At 51.7% G+C, this 25254-nt stretch overlaps 2 protein-coding genes and 1 long non-coding RNA gene across 10 annotated transcripts in view; all 3 read left to right on the top strand.

Annotated features, from left to right (window-relative positions):
* Window positions 1-6235, top strand: part of CUEDC1 (CUE domain containing 1) — an 88679-nt gene extending 82444 nt beyond the window's left edge. For 2 of the 5 annotated variants that reach the window (XM_027519621.1, XM_027519623.1), the window contains exons 9-11: window positions 300-358; window positions 2121-2191; window positions 4777-6235. In XM_027519621.1, coding sequence (XP_027375422.1) covers window positions 300-358; window positions 2121-2188 — 127 coding nt within the window. In that variant the 3' untranslated portion in view covers window positions 2189-2191; window positions 4777-6235. The remainder of the gene's footprint in view (window positions 1-299; window positions 359-2120; window positions 2192-4776) is intronic. The other 3 variants (XM_027519622.1, XM_027519624.1, XM_027519625.1) reach the window with 2 other exon arrangements.
* A 3714-nt stretch (window positions 6236-9949) lies between these two features.
* On the top strand, window positions 9950-11759 carry LOC113878165. The gene is made up of 2 exons (XR_003506923.1): window positions 9950-10867; window positions 11206-11759. It is a non-coding gene; the product is annotated as an uncharacterized LOC113878165 (long non-coding RNA).
* A 4364-nt stretch (window positions 11760-16123) lies between these two features.
* On the top strand, window positions 16124-21218 carry MRPS23 (mitochondrial ribosomal protein S23). 4 transcript variants are annotated; one of them, XM_027517969.1, is made up of 5 exons: window positions 16124-16278; window positions 17101-17271; window positions 20059-20136; window positions 20337-20463; window positions 20821-21218. In XM_027517969.1, the coding sequence occupies exons 1-5, from the start codon at window positions 16235-16237 to the stop codon at window positions 20965-20967; spliced, it is 567 nt and encodes a 188-aa protein (XP_027373770.1). In that variant the 5' UTR covers window positions 16124-16234; the 3' UTR covers window positions 20968-21218. The 4 variants fall into 4 exon arrangements, with proteins under 4 accessions (XP_027373770.1, XP_027373769.1, XP_027373768.1 ...); XM_027517968.1 differs by having other exon boundaries at window positions 16127-16278; window positions 20815-21218; XM_027517967.1 differs by lacking the exon at window positions 16124-16278 and adding an exon at window positions 16725-16966.
* The last annotated feature ends 4036 nt before the right edge of the window (window positions 21219-25254 follow it).

Below are 25254 nucleotides of genomic sequence, written 5' to 3'. Positions count from 1 at the left end.
AGGCAGACTCCTTACCCTCTGAGCCACCACAGCAGCCAAAGGAGAACAGAAAGAAAGTTGTCCCCAGAGATGAGAGCCGGGTGAGAGAGTCAGGGCCTGGCTACTCAGTTGACCTCCATAAAAGGAGCCTGTGGGAGGTATTGGGGCATTGTCAGGGGATAAGGCTGGTATGAGGGAGGCCTCCTTAGCTCTGGCTGGGAGGTAGAAGGCCAAGGCCAGGGCCAGGGAGTGGGGAGGCCTGGGAGCCCCAAAGCAGTGCCCACCGACCCCTGGGACAGTTTTCCTGAACGGCCCGGCAGGCTGGGGGCTGCGGCATCAACAGCCAATCTCCTGGATGATGTGGAGGGCCATGCTTATGGTAAGGTAGAGAGGGCAGGGAGGCTAGAGCTTTGAGTTGCCATGATGGGTAGTCCTCCAAGAGTAGGGCCTGGGTGTTTCACAGGTGAACCCAACCTGTTAGGGCAGGGGCTCCTAACTACGGGACACGTATCAGGGTTGGTGGGTAGCTGACCCAAAGAAATCGGTCCCCCCAACTTGGTCCCACTTTATCGACTACACCAAAGCCTTTGACTGTGTGGATCACAGCAAACTGGAAAATTCTTCAAGAGATGGGAATACCAGACCACCTGACCTGCCTCCTGAGAAACCTCTTTGCAAGTCAAGAAGCAACAGTTAGAACTGGACATGGAACAACAGACTGGTTCCAAATTGGGAAAGGAGTACGTCAAGGCTGTATATTGTCACCCTGCTTATTTAACTTATATGCAGAGTACATCATGAGAAACGCTGGGCTGGAGGAAGCACAAGCTGAAATCCAGATTTCCGAAAGAAATATCAATAACCTCAGATATGCAGATGGCACCACCCTTATGGCAGAAAGCAAAGAAGAACTAAAAAGCCTCCTGATGAAAGTGAAAGAGGAGAGTGAAAAAGCTGGCTTAAAACTCAACATTCAGAAAACTAAGATCATGGCATCCGGTCCCATCACTTCATGGCAAATAGATGGGGAAACAGTGGAAACAGTGACAGACTATTTTTTTGGGCTCCAAAATCACTGCAGATGGTGATTGTAGCCATGAAACTAAAAGACACTTGCTCCTTGGAAGAAAAACTATGACCAACCTAGACAGTATATTAAAAAGCAGAGACATTACTTTGCCAACAAAGGTCCATCTAGTCAAAGCTGTGGTAGTCATTTATGGATGTGAGAATTGGACTATAAAGAAAGTTGAGCACAGAAGAATTGATGCTTTTGAACTGTGGTGTTGGAGAAGACTCATTGGAAAAGACCCTGATGCTGGGAAAGATTGAAGGCAGGCGAAGAAGAGAACGACAGAGGATGAGATGGTTGGATGGCATCACCGACTGGATGGACATGAGTTTGGGGGAACTCCAGGAGTTGGTGATGGACAGGGAGGCCTGGCGTGCTGCAGTCCATGGGGTTGCAGAGTCGGACACGACTGAGCGACTGAACTGAACGTGGTTCACATTGCCTCTCCTTTCCTTTCACTTCTGAAAGGGGGCCCAGCCACATCTCCACCTAGATCTTTACCTGGAGCACAAAGAGCCGGGTGATGCTTCTGGGGAATATTCTCTTGGGTGTGAGGGGACAGACAAGCTCAACTGCGTGGAAGGACCTCACCTTGAGAACCATGCTCCGGGCAGTCTTGGTGTTGGGGCCCAGAGGCCTTTCTGCCTCCATTCAGGCCCTCCCAGTGGCCTGTGGGCCAGAAGACACCGCCTCAGACCTCCTTGGGCCCACAGCTGGGCCCTGGTTCTGGTGCCCCAGAGAAGGAGGGCCCTTTGGTGGTCAGGAGATATCCTAAACAAGGGCTAGAAGGGCCTTGGAGGTCATCGGGACAGTCCCCTGTCCCCCATCTCATTTTATAGATGAGGAAACAGGGAAGACCTTGAGTTCTCCGAGCTCAGAGATGAAGACAGACCAGCGGGCAGGGGTCCTGACCCCTCGTCTGTAGCCTCTCCCCAGGTCCCCAGGGGTCAGCATGTGCTTCAGCCACCGCAGCGCAGAGAGCAGGGTCAGCCATCCTCCCCAGCCTGGGGGATGTGCCTGAGCGAGGCTGTGCAGAGGGGAGGCTGAGGTCCTTTCCTCTGCTTTTCAGATGAAGACTTCCGGGGGAGGCGACAGGAGGTGCCCACGGTGGAGGAGGCGCTCAAGGAAGGGCAGTAGGAGGTAAGGCCTGGGGCCACTCTCCCCAGGACTGCCGGCTGCACGCCCTGGCTGTCTCCACAGGGTGGGGGCGGCAGGCTCAGGCACCTAGATGCTGCAGGGCCCGGCTTCTTCCCCTGGGTGTTGTGACAGGGGAGCTTGTGGTTTGCATTTTCTCCATTATTTATTCATTTGACAAAAGATAATCACACCTGCCTGTGCCAGATGCTAGGAACAGGAAAAGAAAAACCAGCTTTGACCTTGAGTAGTTGACAGCACGGTTGAGAATAAAGTCCAGGACGCACAGAGCATTCTAAGAACAGCGTGAGAAAAGCTGAGATTCTGGCTTCACCCCGGCCGGAGCCACACCACGTCTCCGCATGCCAGCTTGGGCTTCAGTGGTGGAGGCGATGAGGAGATGGCCCCTCTCAAGGCAGCTCTGTCTCTGGCGGGAGCCCTGGGCCTGCAGGCTGGTTTTCTTCTTCTTTTCCTGTGTGTCCCAGCACCAGGGGATGCCGACACCACCCCTGGGGGAGGACCAGGGGATGTTAACGCCTCCCCCAGGACCATCCCCCCAGGAGAGGACCAGGGGATGCCGACACCACCCCCAGGACCACCCCTGGGGGAGGACCAGGGGATGCTGACGCCTCCCCCAGGACCATCCCCCAGGAGAGGACCAGGGGATGCCGACACCGCCCCCAGGACCACCCCCGGGGAGGGACAGAGGATGCCAACGCCTCCCCCAGGACCGCCCCCGGGGAGGACAGGGGATGCCGCTGCCCCCAGGACTGTCCCCAGGGAGAGGGGATGCCAGCACCTCCCCCAGGACCATCCCCAGGAGAGGACCAGGGGATGCCAGCACCTCCCCCAGGACCATCCCCAGGGGAGGACCAGGGGATGTTGACGCCTCCCCAGGACCATCCCCAGGAGAGGACCAGGGGATGCCAGCACCTCCCCCAGGACCATCCCCGGGGAGGACCAGGGGATGCTGACACCTCCCCCAGGACCACCCCCGGGGGAGAACAGGGGATGCCCCGGCCGCCCCCAGGACCATCCCTGGGGAGGGACAGGGGTTGCAGACGCCTCCCCCAGAGCTCAGGACCCGGTCCCGCCTCCAGCCCCTCCCCCTGTCACGAGGCCGCCTGCCCACCCTGCCCCGGTTGCTGTGCTGGTCCCAGAGAGTGGGGGACGCAGCCAGGGACAGTACGGGGCACTCTGTCCTCATCCTGGGCCTCTGGCCTTCACGTCCAGTTGACTCGCCACTACACCCTCCATCAAGGCACCTTCAACCCCCACTGTGCTCTGAGGCTTTCCTCACCCGTGTGACTGCAGCCACGCGTCCCTGTCCTCTGGAATGCTGGGGGAAAAAAAAACCCAGCCAGGGGAAGGACCCCCTCCCACACAATGTTACTGCCACGTCCTTCCCCGTGGCCCAGAGCCACCCCCTGTCAGGAGCTTGCTCACCACTTATTTCTCTCCTGAGTAGCCCACCTTTTCCCTTTCTAGCTCCGTCCACAAGCCTATGTCCCCCTGCTTCCCATGTTGCTTCGAGCCACCTGACCTGCAGAGAAGCCTCACCCTCCTTCGCCCCGCTGGGTTGGCTACCCCCCAACCCCCAGATTGACTCACGGTCACCCGCCTGCTCGGGGGCCTTTGACCAATCCGCCGCTGGTGCTGTCTTCTGCCTGCTGTGCCCATTGTCTCCCCGCGGCCTCCTGTGGCCCCAGCAATCTTGGGCCCCCTTTCTCTCTGCTGTTGCTTCTCTGTGTGCCTTTGGGCCCCCAGTGCTCCTGGCAGCTCTGCCCTTGACCCCCCTCAAAGTCTCCCTACGCCCTACTCTCCCAGCCGTGCCACCAGCCTCTGATGGCAACACTCGTGTGCGGTTGGCTCCAAAGCCTGACTCTCCGTGTTGGTTCTCCAGATCTGTCCACAGCCCCCACTGTGCCCACCACAGTCTTCCTGGCCTCGGCTGTCCACTCACTGAAGCCAGACGGTCCCCTCCTCCTGACGTCCCCCCTCCACTTCTCTTTATCCCTCTCATCACCACCCTGCAGACTCTCGTCACCTGGCTCACCGCTGTGGGCTCTTCCCTGCCCTTGCTGTCTCAGCCATCACCAGGACGCCTCTTGAGCCCCGTCTCTCCCTCGCTGTCTGAATGGTTCTTCCTTGTAAAGGCTCCTTGGCTTGGTGTGGGGTCCCACCAAGTTCCAGCCCCATTTTGCTGTTTCTACCCCTACAAGCGCCCTGGGTGTAGTTCCGTGTAGTTCTGCTGAGTTCCCGCTGCGTCTGGTCACAGAAGAGGTCAGGCAGCTGGCACGGTTCTCAGCCCTCTACAGACAGAAGCTTCACATCCACCAGGCGTTTCAGACCCCTACTCCACGTCTAGCGGCCGGAGGCCCCTGGTTTGCATGTTGGGATGTTTCTAGGACCTTGGATTGGCGCATGTGACCCCAGCCCAAGTTCCGAGGCTGACACAGAGTCCCTGGGGGAAGGAGAGGGCCCCTGTTTTTAGAAGCTTCTGCCCCAGACAATCTCTCCAGGAACTAGTGATGACGGAAGACCACGGGGCTCCGTTGAAAAAGACCTCTCCCATCCCTCTCTCCTTCCAGATACCAGCAGTTCCTCCTTGCCGGGGACGATCCGACCGGCGGAGGCATCCCAGCTGCCGTCGGGCAGATGGTGCTTGAGTTCTGAGGCCCGGTGATTCTCTGGCCACAGTCCAGCCCAGCCACTGCCACTTTCCAAGGGACTCAGAACTTCCGAGTTGCCCGCTGTGATTGCAGGAAGGGAGGAGGGTGGAGGCAGCAGCCAACCGCAGCGCCTCTGTAACCGGCCTGTTCTAAGGGGAATGGATGGAAATACAGGAGCTAACCCCTCTTCTGTTAAAAAAAGAAAAAGAAAACCCAACAAAACAGAAAGCAGGCAAGGTGGGAATACCCAAAAGGGGAGGATGATCCTACCAGAGCCTTCTTGGCCTGAGGGTGGAGCCCCTGCCTCCCTCCTGTCCTGCAGGAGAGACCACAGACACGGCCTGACCCCCCGCCTCATCCCAGCTCCCTCTGGGCACCTGGGGCCCTTCATCCCCGTGGCCTCCTGCCTTTCAGCCTTCCCCCAGGGGCGCTGGCCCGTGCCCCTCCTCTGCACAGAGCCCTGGACTGTCCCTGGAGCCCTGTCTGAGGGGTGACGGGCCCTGCAGAGCCATATGTGCCACCTGCTCTTTATGGGCTCCTTGCTGCCTCCGTTGGGGACTGGCAAGGATCCTCAGAGGGATCCGGAGACAGGCCACCCTGGAGCTGGAGGATTCTAGCGGGGGGTGGGGGGTCTTCAGTCAGAAGACAAAAAGCCTTTTCTGGACGGGATCCTGCAGCCCCTGTCCAGCAGCGCTGAGCCCCCATCTGGACTAGAAGTTCTGCTGCCTCCGGGTGGGCAGCGGTCAGTTCCTTGGTAACCCCGGGAAGGTGTGGGACTGGGGGGCACGAAGAAGAGGCTGCCAGCCGGCCTGCAGCCCCGGGCCACAAGGGCGTGCTGGGTGCCCCTTGCCAAGAGTGACAAGATGAACGGCCAGGTGAACAAGGGACCTACGGACCTGAGCCAGCACCAGCCACTGCCAGCGGGAGGGCTGGGGGGCGGCCAGCCCCGCCTCTGTGGCACCGCCCCCCCCCCCCCCCCCGCCTGGAGACGGGGGTGCGCTGACCTGGGGGAAGCCTGGGTGGGTAAGAGGCCCCAGCTGGAGCGGGGAGCCCTCCCAGCTGCACAGCGTTGGGGCGTTGAGAGGAGACGCCAGGCCCGCTGGGGCTGGGTGACCACAAGTCACCCTGAGATAAAAAGGGCCTGGCGTGCCCCACGCAGTGCCCTGGGGAGACCCTGGCCTCCTCCCTGTCCCGCGGAAGTGCGGTTGCCCTTCGGCTCCCCACCAATCCCCCACAGCCCCCGCACAGTAGAGGGGGAACCCCACTCCATGTGTGTGACTTTGTTAGTTCTGTCTCTCCTCCTCCGTGTGGGTTTTTTCCTGGAGCTGTTTCGTAGGAATTGGTGTAATAAAGACTTGGTGTCCTCTTGGTGCTCTGACTTGACGGCGCCTGGGCTGACCCTCTTCTCCTCCCCGCACCCCCAGCACCCTCGGGCACCCCGCGCCCCGGGGCCGCCGGCCTGGCGCACCCGCAGCTCACGCAGGCCCGGGGCGCGGCCTCCCAGGGGCCCGGTGACACCCGTGTCGCACCACAGCCTCGCCCGCCTGCTGGGCTGCCTGCTTTCCTGTCTGCCTGGGAAGGTAAACCGCTTGCCAACAGTCTGTTGCAGAAGCTCCGGCTGATCACCTCCCTAAACAAACAGAAAGCTGCCAGAGTATCGGCCGCCTGGGGCTGCGGGAATGTGCAATCTCAGACTTCAAAGTGCCCGAAGAGATCTTCTAATTCAAATCTCTCTGGCTTTCTCCCTACTGCCTTCCGGGCCAGGGCGCTAATTGCCCAAGGAGGGAGCTGGTGCCCTTTTCAGACAGAGCCGTTCTCAAGGTTAAAAAGTTCTTCCTGGTATTGAGCGGTGGGCCTCCTTGTGGCTTCAACCACACATATCTCGATTCTGGGCTCCGAGTCACCCAGGCCAAGTCTCCCCCAATGCTGTGTTGGAGTTCAGTGGCCTTTCTTCTGGATAAACAATGCAGCTCCCTCCTGCCTCCCCTAAGAAAAGATTCTGCTCAGACCCCTGCCCTACCCCCAGCCCAGGTAGATGAAGGTGGTCTCCTAGATGGACATACCCACTGATGCCCCAGACAGACCTGGAGTTTCTGTGCTCAGCTGTGTCCTACTCTGTGATTCTGTGGACTGTAGCCAGCCAGGCTCCTCTGTCCATGGAATTTTCCAGGCAAGAGTACTGGAGCGGGTTGCCATTTCCTACTCCAGGGGATCTCCTTGACCCAGGCGTCAAACCCTCGTCTCTCATCTCCTGCATTGGCAGAGGGATTCCTGACCACTGTGCCACCTGGGAAGTTGAACCTGGACCTCAGCAAACCAAGAGGAAACTAAAAGACACTTGCTCTGTGGAAGAAAAGTTATGACAAATCTAGACAGGATATTAAAAAGCAGAGACATCACTTTGCTGACAAAGGCAAAGAAAGCTTACCAGGCCCTGCTCCATGAGGAGTTCCTCCTGGCTGAACAGTATATAGAGACCCAGGAAAGAGTCAGGCTGGGCGAGGTGACTGCCCTAGCCATCTACCTTTCCATTCTGTTCATCTGTGGGTTCTGGGCTCTTGGTGTCCACAAGGTGGTGCCTGCAGATTTATCTTCTGCAAAAATGAGCCCGAGTATCTGGACTTTGGTCCAACCAGAGTCCCTCCCACTTTTTATGCTTTGCTGTCCTCGGGGCTCAGTCCCAGCTTGAGAGGAGCTCACGGGACTAGGGAGTCCTGTGCCCAGAAGAACTAGGCTGTTGATGACCACAGCGGGGTCTCAGCCTCCCTCTGGGCTCACGTGTTTACTTCTGGCTGTGCTGGGTCTTTGCTGTTATGCAGGGTTTTCTCTAGTTTCTGTGAGCGGGAGCTACTCTCTAGTCGCAGTGCATGGGCTTCACATTGCAGAACGTGAGCTCTAGGGTGCACGGGCCTCAGCAGTTGTGGCACGCTGGGCTCAGGAGTTGTGGCTCCCAGGCTCTAGAGCGCAGGCTCAGTAGAGTGGCACCCGGACTTAGTTGCTCCAAGGCACGTGGGATCTTCTCAGACCAGGGATTGAATGCACGTCTCCTGCATTGGCAGGCGGATTCTTTACCACCGAGCTGCCAGGGAAGCCCCTCTCTCGTGTCCTGAGGCACCTGCTGGAAGGTTGGGAGGTTGCAGGAAACACAGGAGAACTTGGTTTGCAAAAGACAGGCACGATGTGAAATGATGATGCTGAGAGCTGTGAAAAAGGCACAATGTGAAATGATGATGCTGAGAGCTGCTTATCAGTGTTTACTGTATGTCAGTCACTCCTGGGGTGCTTTGTTCACATTATTTTATCACACAACTATGCTATGAAGTCAGTATTAATACTTCCATTTCACAGATCAGGAAAACTGGAGCACGGAGATGATCAGGTCCTTATTCAGTAAGTGGTACTACCTGAATTTGAACCCAGGCAGCTTCCCTGGTGGCCCAGCTGATAAAGAATCTGTCCGCAACGCGGGTTCGATCCATGGGTTGGGAAGATCCCCTGGCAAAGCGAACAGCTACCCATTCCAGTACTCTGGCCTGGAGAATTCCATGGACTGTATTCTATGGGGTCGCAAGGAGTCAGACACAACTGAGTGAATTTCACTTTCACTTTCAGTGGAACTCCGAGCTGGTGCCTGAACACTAAGCGATACACTCGGGTGGGGGAACAGGTGGTAAGACTAAGAACCCTTGCATAAATGCAGTTTGGAGAGTGCAGAAAGGTCCACCTGCTTCAAAGCCTTTCCAACAGCATGCCCGAAAATCAGCTATTAGCATCCTTTGTCTGGTTTTAGTAACAGAAACAGTCTCAGCATTTCCATCAAACGGCAGATGTGCTGCTGAGGGAGAAGCATTGCACCCCTTTTGCCCAGTATCACAGCCTTACACTGATATTTGTTGACCTGGCTCTCTGGGCCAGCTGGAGGAAGGTGTGGAAGTTTCTGGAGCTTGTGGTGGGGAGGTGGGGTGTTGAGGGGGCTGTGGGGGTGTACTGCCACCTGGTGGCTGTCTCTCGGAAGTGGCGGTTGCTGGCCGCTGCAAGGCCCGACCGCCGCGTTCCCAGAAGGGAGACCTCAGCACCTGTTTTTCCCTCAAGCCAAACAGACAGAGGACGTTTACTCTGTTCACATGGTCTTAGGTTTGGTAAAATTTGCAAAGATATTTTTGTACTTTTTTTTTTCTTAAAAGGGCCACTAAGATTATATAAGCTTCAGGCCCCACAAAACCAGCATCTACCCTGTCTGTCATTTCTATAGAGTCACAATTTTTTTAAAAAATCAGTCCAGGAGGATTATTTCAGGGACTCTGCAGGAAGGACTGGTGGAGCTCAATACAAACTCAGCATGAGCCTGCCTTGCTCTGACCTTGCCATTCAAAGTGTGGTCTGTGGATACGGTGACCAACTGTTCTGGTTTTCCAGGACTGAGTGGTTTCCTCCGATGTAAAACTTTCAGTGCTAAACCAGGAAAGTCTGGGGCAGACTTGGACAAGCTTATGATTCTATCTGCAGACCAGCAGCCTTGGTGTCAGCTTGGAAGTCTGTTAGAAATGCAGAGTTTCAGGTGTCATTCCAGACCTACTGAGTCAGAATCTGCATTTTCCAAGAATTCTAGGAGCTTCAGGGGCACATTAAAGATGGAGGGCTCTGCTTTCCCCAAGAAAAGAAGGGCCCACACCAGCCCCGAAATGTGTGCTTTCAAGGGTCTCATCTTCTGCTGAGAAAACCCCATAGCGTGATTCCAACTGCCCTTTAATTTTGATAACCAGAGGTCAGGACTAACTGGCTCCTATTTCCTTGGCTACCACAGGAGATATCATGAGATCTCATGATATCATGAGACCTCCCAGGGCAGGTAGGCATAAAGTGCTTCTCTCTCCTTTGCCTTAACTGGATTCTTCTTGGGGATAAGGCTGCTGTTTGCTGAAGCATTGACTGGGCAGCCATGTGAAAACGCCTTGGAAATTGTTAGGTGTGCTCCGTGGTGGCTCAGATGGTAAAGAATCTGCCAGCATTGCGGGAGACCCAGGGTTGGGGAGATCCCCTGGAGGAGGGCATGGCAACCCACTCTAGTATTCTTGCCTGGAGAATCCCATGGACAGAGGAACCTGGTGGACTACAGTCCATGCCGTCGCAGAGTCAGACGCGACTTAGCAACTAACACACACACGATTGAATAAGTTGTGATTTATTGCTCTTAGGCATGGAATGGTCAGAAATCATTATCATCATTACTCCTATTTGTTGAGCAATTACTATATACCAGGCACGGTTTTAAGCACTTTGCAGGAATTAACCCTCTGACTCCTTACAACAAGGCTATGTGGTGGGTGTTATGATGTTGCCCATTTCACAGATGACAAAGCTGAGGCCCAGAGGTTTGTAAAAGGGATCTGTCAGTGAGGCACAGAGGACAGCCAGGACTGGAAGTGAGCCGGGGCGTGATGGGGTGGAGGACTGCTTACAGCTTTCCCCCCATGGGTGTACCCAGGGAAGGCCTCCAGCGAGGAGTGCTGAGATCACCGCATCCTCATTTGCCCTATCTTGGTTTTATTTCTCGGGGCTGTTCAACGAGAAAATTCTTTCGAAGAGTCAGCTCTAGGCTCAGCACCAGGCTGGGTGTCAGGAGGCAGAGATAAGAGTCCTGGTTGCTGCTTCAATGAGGCCCAGACTCAGAGAAGCAGACAGTGTTACAACACCAAGCCGGCCATATGGGAGCGATAAGCTGAGGGAGTGAACAGGCCCTGGGGACACATCTGTCCAGTCCGGTGGAGTGTATGCTGGGCTGACACACCTTCCTGGCCGACTGTGAAAGGAAGTGGAGGCGTGGGCCTCGAATCGGGGAAGGTCTGGGCCAGGAGGTGAGAGGGGGCCCTCCTGTCGCTTCCTTGAGGACCCCTGCCTCCGTGCACTTCACCTTCCTGGGCCTTGTCCTGTGGATTGAATGTGTGTTCTTGCTTGCCTCCTCTCTCAAAGCAACAGCTAACTGCTCCCTGACCCTGGGCCCCCACAAAAGGTGAGCAGCAGTATTCAGGATTTCATCGACTTGCCAAAGCTGTTCTGCCATTGGAGATGGTATTACTTTCAGACAGACAAACTCCTGGGCACTAATTATAAAGATGTGGGCAGAGTGTAAGGAAGTCACCAGGGTGGCCTGGCCCCTACAGCTGGTACAGATGGGCACAGTTGGCCGTGTCGAGGTCTAAAGGGAAGGGAGGAGACAAAGGCTGGAAGCTGGGGAGAGCTGGGCATGAAGAGGCTGCCCTACGGACTTTATGGTCCTGGCCCGTACAGGGAGGGGGCGACGGCTGGGGTGGGGAGCAACTTCTATCTCCTTCTTCTTCTCTGTCCCAGGCCAATGCCACCCATTGGTGATACCAACTGGAACCCGACTGGGAACAGAGGGCAAGGGGCTGGAGGAGGCAGTCCTAGAAGCCAGCCTCCGGGCCTACAGAGCAGGGTGAGAAGGATACAGAGAGGGTGTGGCCCTGGGTGGGAAAATGGAAATAATCAGTACAAGTACTTACTGCTCAGGGGTGTGGGCTGAATGGGGTTCCTCCAAAATTCATAGGCGGAGGTCCCAGTACCTCAGGATGTGACTGTGTTTGGAGATAGCCTCTTTAAAGAGGCATTTAAGTTAAAATGAAGTCATTAGTTTGGGCCGGAATCCAGTGTGATGGGGTCATAGCAGAGGACACGGACTCACACAAAGGGAAGAGCGTGTGAAGCACGGGAGATGACGGCTGTCTCCAAACCCAGGAGAGAGACCTCCGCAGAAACTAACCCTGCCAACACCTTGATCTCTGACTTCCAGCCTCCAGAACCGTGAGACAATAGATTTCTGTTGTTCAAGCCGTTTGTCCAAGCCAGTCAACAGTGTCAATAAATTATTTAGCGTATGACATCAATTATGGATTTGCCTTTCTGTCTTCCTCTCCGGGTAGCCACTTTCTCTACGACTCAGCACTGGGTCAGGTAGATGCTGAAATGTTTCTGGGACAAATGGATTATTTAACAAGAGAAAAAAACGTTAAGGTGATCTATGAAATAGCATCAAAAAGCCGAAGTCTCAGGTGGCAATCAGTGGATTACAGGACACGACGGCAAGAGTGATGCCGTAACAGCCACTAGACTTGTTTGTGACTCGCCAGCCCCCGCTGTGTGCCAAGCACTGTGATTCATGCTTCACATGAATGATCGCTTTTAATTTGGCAACAGGCCACTTAGATAGCTGACAGATGTCACCTGGGGAAACAGAGTCTTGAAAAGTTACCTAAGTCCACAAGATGCCAGGATTAGTGAGCACATCTACAGTGTGATACAGTGGGACAAAATGGGGCTGAGTGGTATCATGGAAGGAATACGGTCTTTTGGCTGGAGGAGGGCACAGCGACCCACTACACTACTCTTGACTGGAGAATCCCATGGGCAGAGGAGCCGGGCGGGTTACGGTCCATGGGGGCGTAAAGAGTCGGACACAACTGAAGTGACTGAGCACACATGCAAGCATGGCCTTTTGGAGAGTTTACAAGCTCTATTCTCTTATCTGTGCGACTGTCAGGACATGACCTATGGCCTCAGGGAGTTGAACAATGGGAGGAGATAATCCAGGTCTCTGGAGTGGTGTCTGGCACGGGTCCATCAGCTTTTTGCAGCCTTGAAAGGCCTGGGTAAGGAGACAGAAAACCCTGACTATCCATTCTGCTCGCCCCTAGCTTCTTCCTGCGTGAAGAGCGAATGCTCGCTGGAGTGCACACTTCCCTTGCAGCCTCAGAGGCTTCCCAATCCATCTTGCTGCCATGTCTCCATGGTTCCCTACTCTGTGTGCGTGCGTGCTAAGTCGCTTCAGTCGTGTCTGACTTTGTGACGCCATGGACCGTAACCCGCCAGGCTCCTCTGTCCATGGCGTTCTCCAGGCAAGAACACTGGAGTGAGTTGCCATTTTCTCCTCCAGGGCATCTTCCTGACCCAGAGATCAGCTTGAACCTGAATCTCTTATGTCTCCTGCATTGGCAAGCGGCTTCTTTCCTAGTAGCACCCGCCTGGGAAGCCCACCCTTACTCTACCCATTAATATTCTGTTCTCAGTCACAGAAACATGAAATAGGATGCTGGAGGGGAAACTTTGAAGGCTCAGAAGAGGAAGGCACTTCCCTAAGAAGATCTCGAGAGAAAACTGCCCCCTTGCAATCCTTCCCCCACAGATGGCTTGGGTCTTTGGCTCCCCTCCCTGAACTTGGAAAGAACCCTTCTCATTCTTCAGCAGCAGTAACTGGGTAATGGCCGTGGCCCGCGGGGCAGGCCTGAGTGGGAGAAGGGAAGTGTGTCTGTGGTTGGGGTTGGCAGCTGGCTCTGACTTGGACAGAATTAGAAGCTTGTTTTGAAGCCTAGAAAGACTATTTTTAGCTGGGAGCGTGTTTGCGCTTCCTGGAGCAAGGTCTTACAGACCTGCCTAGGACTTCACGCTCGACCCAGCGGCCAGACCTACGCTCTCTCTTCCCTGTTCCAGAGGGTCCCGAGGCAGCCGGGAAACCCTGCTGTCAGCCCCTGGCCTCAGATCAGCCTGTCCCCAGCCCCTGGGGCCTGTTTTGCCTGTCTTTCTCAGCCCACCAGTCTCCAGCCAGAGGCACCAGTAAGGGGCACTGTTGAGTCCCAGAAAGTGCCCAGGCGGGGCTGGAGGCCTAGCTCTGACTGTTACTTGTCAGACAAGTTACTTAACCCCCTGTGGCCTCACATTCTCATCTATAATGAGGATAACAACAGCCGCTTGTGGATAGGTGTGTGGATTCAGTGAGATAACACAGTAACAGCTTATGAGACAATCCCCTCCTCCACCTCACCAGCCTCCCAGAAGAGGACTCTGGGACAGCTTGACACTCTTTCTTGCTGACAAAGATAATGGACTCCTGAGAGATAGCTTGTATGTACGTGATTCAAAACATTTCCTTGGATTTGTCGTTGTTCAGTTGACTAAGTCATGTCTGACTCTTTGCGACGGGGTGGACTGCAGCGCGCCAGTCCTCCCTGTCCCTCACTATCTCCCGGAGTTTGCCCAAGTTCATGCTTACTGAATAGGTGATGCTATCCAACCATCTCATCCTCTGCTGCCCTCTTCCAAGAGATTTTCCCTTAGATTCAGAAGTTCAGAAATGAACACAGGGGCTTCGCTGGCGGCTCAGTGGTGAAGAATCCACTGCCAATGCAGGGGAAACGGGTTTGATCCCTGGCCTGGGAAGATCCCACACGCGTGGGAGGAACTAAGCCCGTGTGCCACGACTGCTGAGCCTGTGCTCTGGAGCCCAGGAGCTGCAACGACTGAAGCCTGAACGCCCTAGAGCCTGTGTTCCACAGCAAGAGATGCCGCAGAACAAGAAGCCCACTGAGTAGCCCCTACTCAGCTGCAACCAGAGAAAAGCCCACACACCAATGAAGACCCAGCACAGCCGCCCCCCACCTCCCCAGAAGACCTCTGTCTTAAAAAAAAAAAACAAAACACCCATGAATATAGACTCTTCACAGGTCAAACTCTGAAGGATACATAAAGAAAAAAAATCTCCCTTCCCCTCCTGCAATCTCACTGGAGATGATCAACTTTCACAGCCCATGGGTGCCTTTCCACATAGTTTCTATCTGCATACAAACACAAACACTGGAAAACATTCTCCTTTTAACAGGTTAAAGACGCTTCTCTGCAAGTTCCTTTTCACTTTACAGTAGGTCATGGGCATCATCTACAGCAATACATGTGGATCTAGCTCGTTGGTTTTAATAGCTGCATAAGACTCCATAGATTACATGAAGCATAGTTTTCCAGCCATTTCCCATTCGATGGATGGGAGGGTGCATTACAAACAATGCTGCAGCGACTGCTGCTGCTAAGTCGCTTCAGTCGTGTCCGACTCTGTGCGACCCTGTAGACCGCAGCCCACCAGGCTCCTCCGTCCCTGGGATTCTCCAAGCAAGAACACTGGAGTGGGTTGCCATTTCCTTCTCCAATGCATGGAAGTGAAAACTGAAAGTGAAGTCGCTCGGTCATGTCCGACTCTTTGCGACCCCATGGACTGCAGCCTACCAGGCTCCTCCGTCCATGGGATTTTCCAGGCAAGAGTACTGGAGTGGGCTGCCATTGCCTTCTCCGGCTGCAGCGACAGTCCTTGCACAAATATCCTTGTGAAATTGTGCTTTAATTTCTACAGGATCCTTTACGCAAAGTATAATTATTGGGCTAAAAGGTTATCCTGAGAGTGTATTTCCCCCAGATTTTTGAGCTTCCTACTCGGAATTTGTTTGTTCCGGACACTTTCACTTTTCAAGCTCCAAGGAGCAGCTAGCTAGCGACGCCTCCCGGGGAGAAAACACCAGCTGTCTGCAGCGAGCGGATGCAGGTGGCGCTTCAGGGCCAAAGGGTTTAGTGGGGAGCGCTTAAGGGCAGGAGACTCAGGAAGGAGTATTGGGCTCCAGAGTGACCCTGGTCAGGTGACGTCCCTCCTCGGGGCTCGGTTTCCCTCTGCGTAGACTGTGATATCGTGGTCCCGGCGCGGGTTGGAAAAGAATTTCCAGACATGAGACAGAATGAAAAAAGAATAAAGCTTATTAGAGTGGGAGATGCTGTTAGAACAGCGGGCCAATTCAAGGGAGAACCGACCTTGAATGGGGGGTCCTTAGTCCACTTTTATAGCCAGGGTACAAGGAGCGCGCTAGGGGTCTTGCGGGCCATTTGCTGATTGGATGAGGCTCCTATACTGGGTGGGGGAAAGAGTAGGGCAAATGCCTCCTCCCTACGGGGTAGGAGGAGAGACAGGTTATACTGCTCCATTAATAGTTACACCATGGGGGAGCGAAGGACGATTAGGGTCTGGTTTTTCCGTTCCTGCGTTCCAAGACCCTCCTTAGTTATCTGCTCTTCCGTCCTTGGGTCACCACATGTGACTCCAACCAAAATGAGACGCAGACTGAGCCTGGAGCTGGTGATCTCTGATCTCCGCCTTATGAATTCCTGGCCTTGTTGGCTCCCCCAGGACCTAGGCTGCGTTTCCCTACTCCCTCCCCATCATCTTCCCTGGCTCCTTCAAGAGCAGAGGTGGCCAGAAAGGGTAAAGCGACAAATAAGCCCTCTCCTGGATCGGTCATGTATTGCTTTTGCCCGGCTTTGGCTCTCTCCCGCCCTGGTGGCTCGGCTATCGAGTGCTCCTGTCTGAGCCTGGCGAGTAGCCGAGGGTGCGGCGATTCGGCCATCCTTTGCTTCCGTCTGGCCCCGCCCTCCCGTTCGAGCCGCAACCCGGGCACTGCGATCGGTGGCTCGACCCGCGACTTTCGCCCACTTTGCCTGCCGCGGGCGCTTCCGGTTCCGGTACAGGCACAGCGCGGGATCTAAGGCCCCGGGCATGGCGGGGAGCCGGCTGGAAACCGTGGGGAGCATTTTCACGCGGTGCGTGCTCGGAGCCGGGGGTGTGCCGAGGGCGCGAGCGCGTCTCCCCCTTTTACGCCCTTTCTTGGGTGGGTCTGATCCTGGCCAGGCCTTTCTCGTGCTTTGTCCTGCTTCTGAAAAATTGTGCTTGGCTGCGTCACCGCTTGAATTTCTTAGCTCGCACGTTCAAGATCGCACCTTTCCGCTCTCCAAGTGGAAAGTGAAGTGAAAGTGTCAGTCGTGTCCGACTCTGCGACCCCTTGGACTACACAGTCCATGGAATTCTCCAGGCCAGAATACTGGAGTGTGTTGCGTAGCCTTTTCCCCTTCTGCAGGGAATCTTCCCAACCCAGGTATCAAACCTGGGTCTCCCGCATTGCAGGCGGATTCTTTACCATCGGAACCACCAGGGAAGCCCAAGAATACTGGAATGAGTAGCCTGCCCCTTCTGCAGGGGATGTTTCCGACCCAGGAATCGAACCGGGGTCTCCTGCATTGCAGGCGGATTCTTTACCAGCCGGGCTCCAAGTGGAGGTCTCTGGGAAAAATAAGGGAGGATGGGGCCGTTGGGCCTGGTCAGAACAGTCTTTGCATTTTCCTTGATTGGACGTGGATGAGGCGAGGGGAGTGGAACGCACATGAGAAGGTGGATTAACCCTGAGCACTGTTTGGTTGGTTTGGAGTTTGGACACATTTTACCATCTAGCAGGTAGGGGACCCCCTGCTCTGCCCTCCTTCCGGTTGTCTTCTGGACTCCGCGACCCTGCCAGTGTCTCAGACTGCATCAGGGGCTCAGACAGGCTGTTGTCACTTACTGACGTTTGTTCTTTACTCTTCCTTCAGGACGCGAGACCTGATTCGGGCTGGGGTGTTGAAGGAGAAACCCCTATGGTTTGACATATATAACGCCTTCCCTCCGCTGCGGGAGCCGGTCTTCCGAAGGCCTCGCTTGCGATATGGCAAAGCTAAATCTCCCACCCAGGACATCTTTTACCACGAGGATCAGATTAGAGCGTGAGTGTGGCGCCCATACGGTGGACCAGAGGCAGCAACTTCAGAAGGAAAGGTTTAGCCAGCAGTCTGGCCACTTCCATAGAAATTATCTCGCCAGATTAGGAAATCAGTGCCCCTCCCCAGGACAGAGAAGCAGAAGTTCGAATTAGAACCTGGTGCCCAGCAGCTGACCAGCCATTGCAGTTATAGCTACCTGTTTCTGGGCATCTGTTTGGTGTCTGGCACTGTGTTAAGCCCCTAACAAACGTTACTTCATTTAGGTTTTACTCTAATCCTGCAAGATAGGTATCCTCGTCTCCGTTTTAGTCATGAGAACTGTGAGGCTCAAGGAGGTCGACTTGATCGGGAATTCACAGGACAAATCTCCTTCCCTTAAATACTGATGTCAGTTTTTAACATCTGGAATGTTAGGATCAGAGACTGTGTCTAATTGAAATGAATACATATCCCTTATTCTTGCCCCTATTCCTGAATAAGAAAAAAAACTTAGAAAGTCATCATATTGTTTATTGAGGTCCAGGCGCCCACCTTTCACTTGAAAACCACGCTGCCCCCCTTGCCCAACACACCTTTGAGGTAGGAGAACAAGTATGTTCTGGCTGTATTTGGAAATTTTCAGAGGTCTTTAGGGCATTAAATATTCTTCCAGTATTTTTCTGCTCAGGTCCATTCCATTCACTTGGTCAGGATGCTTTCAGGGTTGTTTATATGTTAAAATCATTTGTGCTTCTGTGTACACAGCAGCGGAACTGGGTGGTGGTCATTGGAGAATGGAGTATTTTACTGCATCCTCTTGTTACTTGTAATGCCCAAATTATAACACTGTGAGCTTAAATAGTTTTTTGAACCTTTATCTTTTCTTTGGCTTTTTTGTTTGTTTTGATGTTTTTGATATTTTAAGGACTTATAACAACAAAATAAGTTTACTGAATGTGTGCTTGCTCAGTTGCGTCTAACTCTTTGTGGCCTCATGGACAGTAAGCCCACCAGGCTCCTCTGTCCATGGGATTCTCCAGGCAGGAATACTGAAGTGGGTTGCCATGTCTTCCTCCAGGGGATATTCCTGACCCAGGGATAGAACCTGAGTCTCCTGTGTCTCCTGCACTGGGAGGTGGATTCTTTACCACTGAGACATCTAGGAAGCCAAAATCTTAATGGAAAAAGCAAAATCATGAAAGTAATAGAAGAAAACATGGGATAATTGAAAAATAATCTCAATGATATTAATAAAAGCCTACCTAAGCGTGACATAAAAACCCAGAAGCCAGGGCTTTCCTGATGGTCCAGTGGCTAAGACTCCTTGCTCTCGATGCAGGGGACATGTCGCAACTGAGAGTTCACATGCTGTAAATAAAGATCCCGTGTGCCATAACTGATTGCTGGCATAGCCAAATAAGTAAATATTTAAATAAACTTATTTAAGTTGAAAAAGAACACACCAAATCTAGAAGCCATAAATGAAAGCATTAAAGTTTTCTGCACATAAAAACTACCATAAGCAAAATAAAAAATCGGCTGACGTACTGGGAAGAACTTTGGCGACATGTATGACGAAGGGCTAGTTTCCTGTTTACGTTGCTGTAAAACGTAAAACGACTAAAAGGAAAAAATGGGCAAAGAACATGGATAGGTCACAGAAAAGGGAAATTCCTTTGCTTTTAAACATGAAAAGATACTGAGTCTGTTTAATAAGAAAAGCAAAACTACAGTGAAGTACAACAGGTGACCTGTCAGACTGATAAAGGTCAAAAAGTTGGGAAATATAATATGGTCAGGGTTTGGGGAATAGGCAGTCTCCTATCTGCCTATTGATACCCTTGTCTGGGTATAAATGGATACAGCCCCTCCCTCTGGAAAGCATTTTGGCAGTTTGGAAGGTCAGATTACAAATTAAGGTATCTTGACCCAACAGTACTATTTTTAAAAAATAGTTTTTTAATTTATTTATTTTTGGCTGTGCTGGGTCTTCATTGCACCAAAGGCTTTTCTCTGGTTGCGGAGAATGGGGGCTACACTCTGTGGTGCACGGGCTTCTCAATGCAGTGGCTTCTCTTGTTAGGAAGCATGGGCTCTAAAATGTGCGGGCTTCAGTAGATGTGGCAAATGGGCTCAGTAGTTGCGGCTCCTAAGTTCTAGAGCACAGGCTCAGTAGTTGTGCACGGACTTAGTTGCTCCATGGCATGTGGGATTTTCCCTGACCGGGGACCAAAGCCGTGTCTCTTGCATTGGCAGGTGGGTTCTTCACCACTGAGCCACCAGGAAAGCCTCAATAATCCATTTTTATGAAATTATTCCATAGTACACCAAGAAATGTGGATAAAGGTAATCATTGCAACACTAAAATAGCAAAGGACTAAAAGCAATCTACATGCAGTGAATTGAAATGATCTCTGAGAAATACTAAGTAAAAAGGCAAGATGTGTTTACTGTCCTGGGGGTTACACAATGTGGCAGAGCACAGGGAATGATAGATACATGTATACTCATATGGATAGAACATTCCTGGGTGGGTACACAGGGAACTGGTTAGTGTTGCTTACATGGAGGGGAACTGGGAGATGGGGTACAGGGCTGAGGGGGAGTGCTACTTTGCCCTGGATGCCTTTCTGTAACATTTCATGTATTTACCATGTGCACACATGGCTTATTGAAGACAAAAGCTGTTTGGCTCAGGGTCTGTAAGTCATGTTATACTCAATTTCTCAGGGTCTAGCAATTATTCTTTACTCCATTCTTGGCCATGATCTATAACTGGAGATTTATATTGTATTGTTTTGTATTTTCAAGGAAATTTTATGCAGCCTATGGATCTGGTCCAAAAGCTTTTGATCTGTTCAACCCAAACTTCAAGTCTACCTGTCAACGGTAAGTCAGTCCACAAGTCTTGGGTTACCTTTCCTTGTTTTAGAGCTTAGTTGTCAGGTTGAGGAGTCTTGTTGAATTCCACTTGAGGAAAAAGATGTTCCTATGGGAAGATCTCTTAAGGGAATACTTGGTAATGTGTAACAGCAGGATTTGACAACTCTCAGTATACAGAGCAAAGATGTGACTGCTTGGAATTCTAGGTTCGTGGAGAAGTACATTGAGCTACAGAAACTTGGAGAAACAGATGAAGAGAAGTTATTTGTGGAAGCAGGGAAGGCTTTGTTGGCGGAAGGTGTCATTTTAAGACGAGTAGAAAAAGCAAGGACTGTGAGTATTTTATTATCACAGCTCTTACTAGGATTGATTGTCGGAGGTTAAAAGAAGGCTTGGTTTTCTTTCTCCACCCGTGGTTCCAGATCAAATCCTGGTAGACTGAGTAAACTAGAATTTTGTGGTAAGGATTGCTGCATGGAACAAGTGAATTGTCATGAGGGCTTTTAAAATTGTGGTTCTGTAGAGAGTTTTCGTGTTTATTGTGTATAATTGAATTTGACCTGAGATAGTAATGCTAAATTTTTGACTCAGTGATAGAATGTGCCTCGTCATATATTAATACTTTCAGCCAGTTGAATGAAAGTGATAACGTTTGAGTGATGTACTTATATCTGGTGTTTTAAGCAACAGGAAGGTAGTCAAGTGTCCCGGAAATCTGAATCCATGGGTGTCGAATCCCAAACTGCATTGGAGGAGAACCCGCCTCTGAAAGAAGTTCCGCAGGCCCAGCATCTGGAGTCACCTGGGGAAGAGTCCAAAGGCCTCTCACCTCCCTGAAGAATGTGTAATCTGTGTATACTGCCATCCAAGCTGGATTCACTACTGGAATGTTGAACTGTTTTAACAGTTGAACTTTGTAAATGTTTCCTGATCTCTGAGGCATGGTGTTTGCCTTCTTTGGGTTCCCACTTGTAGGTTGTCATAAAGCTCTGTATTATGGTTTGAAGAAGCAGTTGTGTGAACTTTTATGTTATGGTGGTATTAAATAAAGAGTTCCTCGGTGCTTCTAAAGTAAATTTACTTTAAAATTGTAAATAGCGTGAGAAAACCTTTATAAGTACTGTTTGAATGGGATTCACTCTGAGTTGGTTTGCTTAGACTCTTGTCTCGGATCCATCCGACTCTGACTTGCATATCACATGTGGTTCCCTGGCCAGCTGTTTTGTCTGTGAATAATCTTTACTTTTTGCTTGAGAGGCCAGGCTCACATGTGCTTTGCAGTAAGAGCAAGGACCTGTCACTGATGATGAAGTAAGGTCAAAACTGCAATCTCATGAATTGAGTGCTGGAGACAGCATAGACCTGCACATAGTAGGCTGCTCAGGAAGATTTCCTGAATGAATGACTGATCACATGTAGCTGAAAAATGAATTCAGACGATGTCTCTGTAGGTAACTGAGCTGCCAAGAGGGATGACACCCCCCACCCCCATCCACCTGCCTCCCTGGTGTCAAGCTGTGCTTACGAGTTTTTGCCAGCTGTCCTGCTTTATTCATTTTCTTATCTTTTACTGAATAAATACTCCTCAGCTATTATTAATGAGCTTCTTCAGAAACTTCTTCCTTTCAAACCCATGTAGCTTTCCCCCCCGTTCTTTGTGCAGTGTCTTCTGTGTCCTGGTAGGTTAGGGGCAGGGCCCACATCCCACCACCCGGACGCCTTGCGCGCGGTACTCAGGTCATGGAAGGTCAAGGCATATACGAGGCAAAAGCCACTCTCAGCCATGTTACTTCCCCTACCCCCCACCTTTGTCTTTATTCTACAATTCCTCTTGTTTAGGGAATGCTTTGCATTTAGCTGGGGAAGTAAATTATGGCCATTCAACACTGAGTGCCAAGGCCTTGGGAGAAGGATTTCAACAGGGGGAAGAGACTTGTGTTCTCAGAGGAACGATCGGGGCTGACTTGTTACCTTTCTAAACCTTTCTAGGATTTAAAAGGCAGTTTCTTTGTCCTAATGGTGAAAATGTTTAAAAAATTTATTGGTTGCATAGTTAAAAACTATGCCCCTGGTCCAAAATGCCCGTGGTGAAAAGCCAGTGTCCTCCCCAGTGTATCCCCCGGCCCTCCCCTTTTTCCTTCCGTAAGGCCACCACCATCACCTGTTTCCAGAAATAATTGTGAAGGTGTACAAGGGGACATTCTGCATAGTGTTCTGTACCTTGTTTTCCACTAAAGTCTCAGATCCTTTGGATGCATAGCAAGCCTTTAGGTTGGATCTCAGTGATCAAGATAGTCAAAGGGGATGCCATTGTGAGCAGCTGGGTGGTGGTGCCAAGCACCAGTTCACGAAGAGCCAGGTTGGGTCCCACGATTTGAGGGGAGGTCTGTGAGCTGCTGGGCTAAGTTGGAAGTGTGCTCAGCACCCCCACCCACCCACCTGGAGCTAGAGAAAGAACCTAGCAGTTCCACTGCCCTGAACGGAACCCCCCAAAAGGATCCTTGAACATCTGCTCCCTTCCCACTGGCAGTCCCTGGATGAGGGGGTGGGTGACCAAAATTTAGGCGTCTGAGGAAGCCAGGGTGGAAAATCTTTAAAAAAAGAAAAAGCAAGAAAATTCCCTGGTGATTCAGTGATTAGGACTTGGCTGTCACTGCCAAGGGCCTGGATTCAATCTCTGGTTGGGGAATCCCACAAGCCACGTGGCATGCCAGTAAATGAAAAAAACAAGGTCAAAGGTGTGAGGCTTCCTTGGGGCATTCAAAACTCTTCCCATGGTCATTGTGAACAAAAGCCATTACCAGGTCCCTATAGTGTTTGGAGAGTGGAAGTGTGATCTCATTCTTTTTAAAAATTGACGCATTTATTTGGCTGCGTCAGGTCTAAGTCGTGGCTGGGGGTGGGGGTGGGGGGAATCTTTGTTGCGTCACGCAGCATCTGTCATTGCGGTGCCCTGACCCTAGCTGCAGCCTGCAGGCTTATTTGGTCCGCAGCATGTGATATCTTAGTTCCCTGACCATGTCCCCTGCATTACAAGGTGGATTCTCAACCAGTGGCCTAGGAGGGAAGGCCTATGACCTCTTTCTTAACTTAAACTTATCGTTGTTGGGAAGATAAGGTGACTTTCAAAGCAAGATGAACAGGAATCCTTTTAAATTAGTGAAGTGTAGAGAGACAGGAAGAGGGTCAGCCCTGGACTAGTCTAGGACCACTGCCTGGGGAGCCTTGAAGGGGGGTGGGAGGGATGTGAAAGTGTGCCTGCTGCTTTTTCTGCCAGGAACCACCTGCCTGCCACCATGGTCTTTAAAAACCATTATTGGCCTTTTCACATGGTATCTGTGCTCGAAAGCTTTACTAACACTCATGTCAGTTCTCAAGTCCCCATTGAGCCCCTTCCAGGCTGTGCTCGCTGCAGTCCCAGGTCTACTGTTTGGTTGACCCCGGTCTTCCATGCCAGGGTAGCTCTCCTCTTCCCATTCAGAGCAGGAACAAGGGCAGAAATCCTTATGTGTATGCACTTAAGCATTAAATCAGGAGTGGGCCCTCCATGGGGGTTTGCTGAGCTGAAGCCAAGGAAGGCGTATGTCCAGGTCACAGTGAAATCTGCACAAGATGAGTCTGTAGGTCTGGGTTCTAGTTCCAGTTGTTCCAGTTTTTACTGGTGTGACCTTGTGCCTATCGTGGTCTCTCTGACTACGAAATAGGGATGGTATTTGCTTCTTTGGCTTCCAGTTAGTGTTAATACTATGAGAATTACTTGAGACAATGAACACAAAACTCACTTATAATATGTGTTATGGGTACCTTTATTACGCTCTTGAGGAGCAGTGGAAAACAGGTTTGAACAGATAGGATGGGATCGGATCACGGTGGCCTCCGTAACTACACAGAGGAGTTGAGTGGGTGTAAGAAGGTCAGAGCAGAGAAGTAACATAGTGAAGACAGCGTCAGGTCAAAGGAAGATTCGGCCAGACGCGACATACAGAATGGGATGGGGGGTGGGCAGTGAGGGAGGGAGGAAGAGACATGTCAGAAAGACTTCCGTCTCTGCAGTCATCCCACTTGGAGGCAGAGACTCTAAGCTTGCCAACCTGAGTACCAGAAGAACAGTGACGTCACTAACAGAGGTCAAGGTGGGGAAGAGAGCTGCATTTCTCAACATACTGAGTTAGAGGACAGCATTCAAGTGGCAGGCAGAGATATGGGTTGGAGGTCTGGGAGATGGGGAGGAAACCTCAGCACAGGGAAGGGCTGGAGCCAGGAGAACGAATGAGCTCTCAAGGGAAGAGGAAGGAGATGCAGGATGTGGGAGCTGAACCAGGTGAGTGCTTAGGACTGGAGAGTAAGAATGTTAGCAAAGAAAACAGGTCCAGCATATTCCTGTGTCTAAATAGTGAGGCTTGTTGCAGTGGTCCTGCATTCACCAGGTTTTATACAGTTCTTCATTTGCTTTTGTTGGGTAGACCTGATACTTTTCTTTTAAAGATTTTTTTTTTTAATGTGGAGCATTTTTAAAGCCTTTATTGAACTTGTTACAATATTGCTTTTATTTTATTTATTTATTTTATTTTTGAGGCATGTGGGATCTTTGTGTCTTAGCTCCCTGACCAGGGATTAAACCCACACCCCCTGCATTGGAAGGGGAAGTCTTAACAACCGGACCACGAGAGAAGTCCTATGGGTAGAACCGATCCTTGACTGTGTATCCTTAAAAGGCGAGCACAACTCTTTTTGTAATTTTGTGTAGTCTTCCTTGACTTATGATGGGGTTAAGTCCCCACAAACACATCGTAAGTTGAAAATATCGTGTTTAAAATGCATTTAATACACTTACCACCCCTCTACATCAGAATTTAGGCCAGCCTACCTTAAACACGCTCAGAACACTTCCATTTTCCTACAGTTGGGCAAAATCCTCTAAGACAAAGCTTATTTTATAATGAAGTGTTGAATATCTCATGCAGTTTGTTGAATACTGTACTGAAAGTGAAAAAGAGGATGGTTGTCAGAGTATCGGGTGTTTGCTCTTGTGCTGGCACGGCTGACAGCATCACGAGACTGTATCACGTACCTGTTGCTAGGTTAGGAGAAGATCAAGATTGCAAAATCAAAGTACAGTTTCCA

This window comes from Bos indicus x Bos taurus, chromosome 19 (assembly GCF_003369695.1).
Source record: "Bos indicus x Bos taurus breed Angus x Brahman F1 hybrid chromosome 19, Bos_hybrid_MaternalHap_v2.0, whole genome shotgun sequence".
In the NCBI taxonomy this organism is placed as follows: Eukaryota; Metazoa; Chordata; class Mammalia; order Artiodactyla; family Bovidae; genus Bos; species Bos indicus x Bos taurus.
The sequence above is the reverse complement of the archived record's forward strand: the minus strand, read 5'-3'. Positions and strand labels throughout refer to the sequence as shown.

What these genes read in the sequence shown, in the direction of transcription:
- MRPS23 (XM_027517966.1), top strand. Translation starts at nt 16,896, where the DNA reads ATGAGAAGGTGGATTAACCCTGAGCACTGTTTGGTTGGTTTGGAGTTT. An exon ending in TTCAAGTCTACCTGTCAACG is followed by an intron (nt 20,137 to 20,336) that starts GTAAGTCAGTCC and finishes TTGGAATTCTAG; the next exon opens with GTTCGTGGAGAAGTACATTG. An exon ending in GAGTAGAAAAAGCAAGGACT is followed by an intron (nt 20,464 to 20,814) that starts GTGAGTATTTTA and finishes TGGTGTTTTAAG; the next exon opens with CAACAGGAAGGTAGTCAAGT.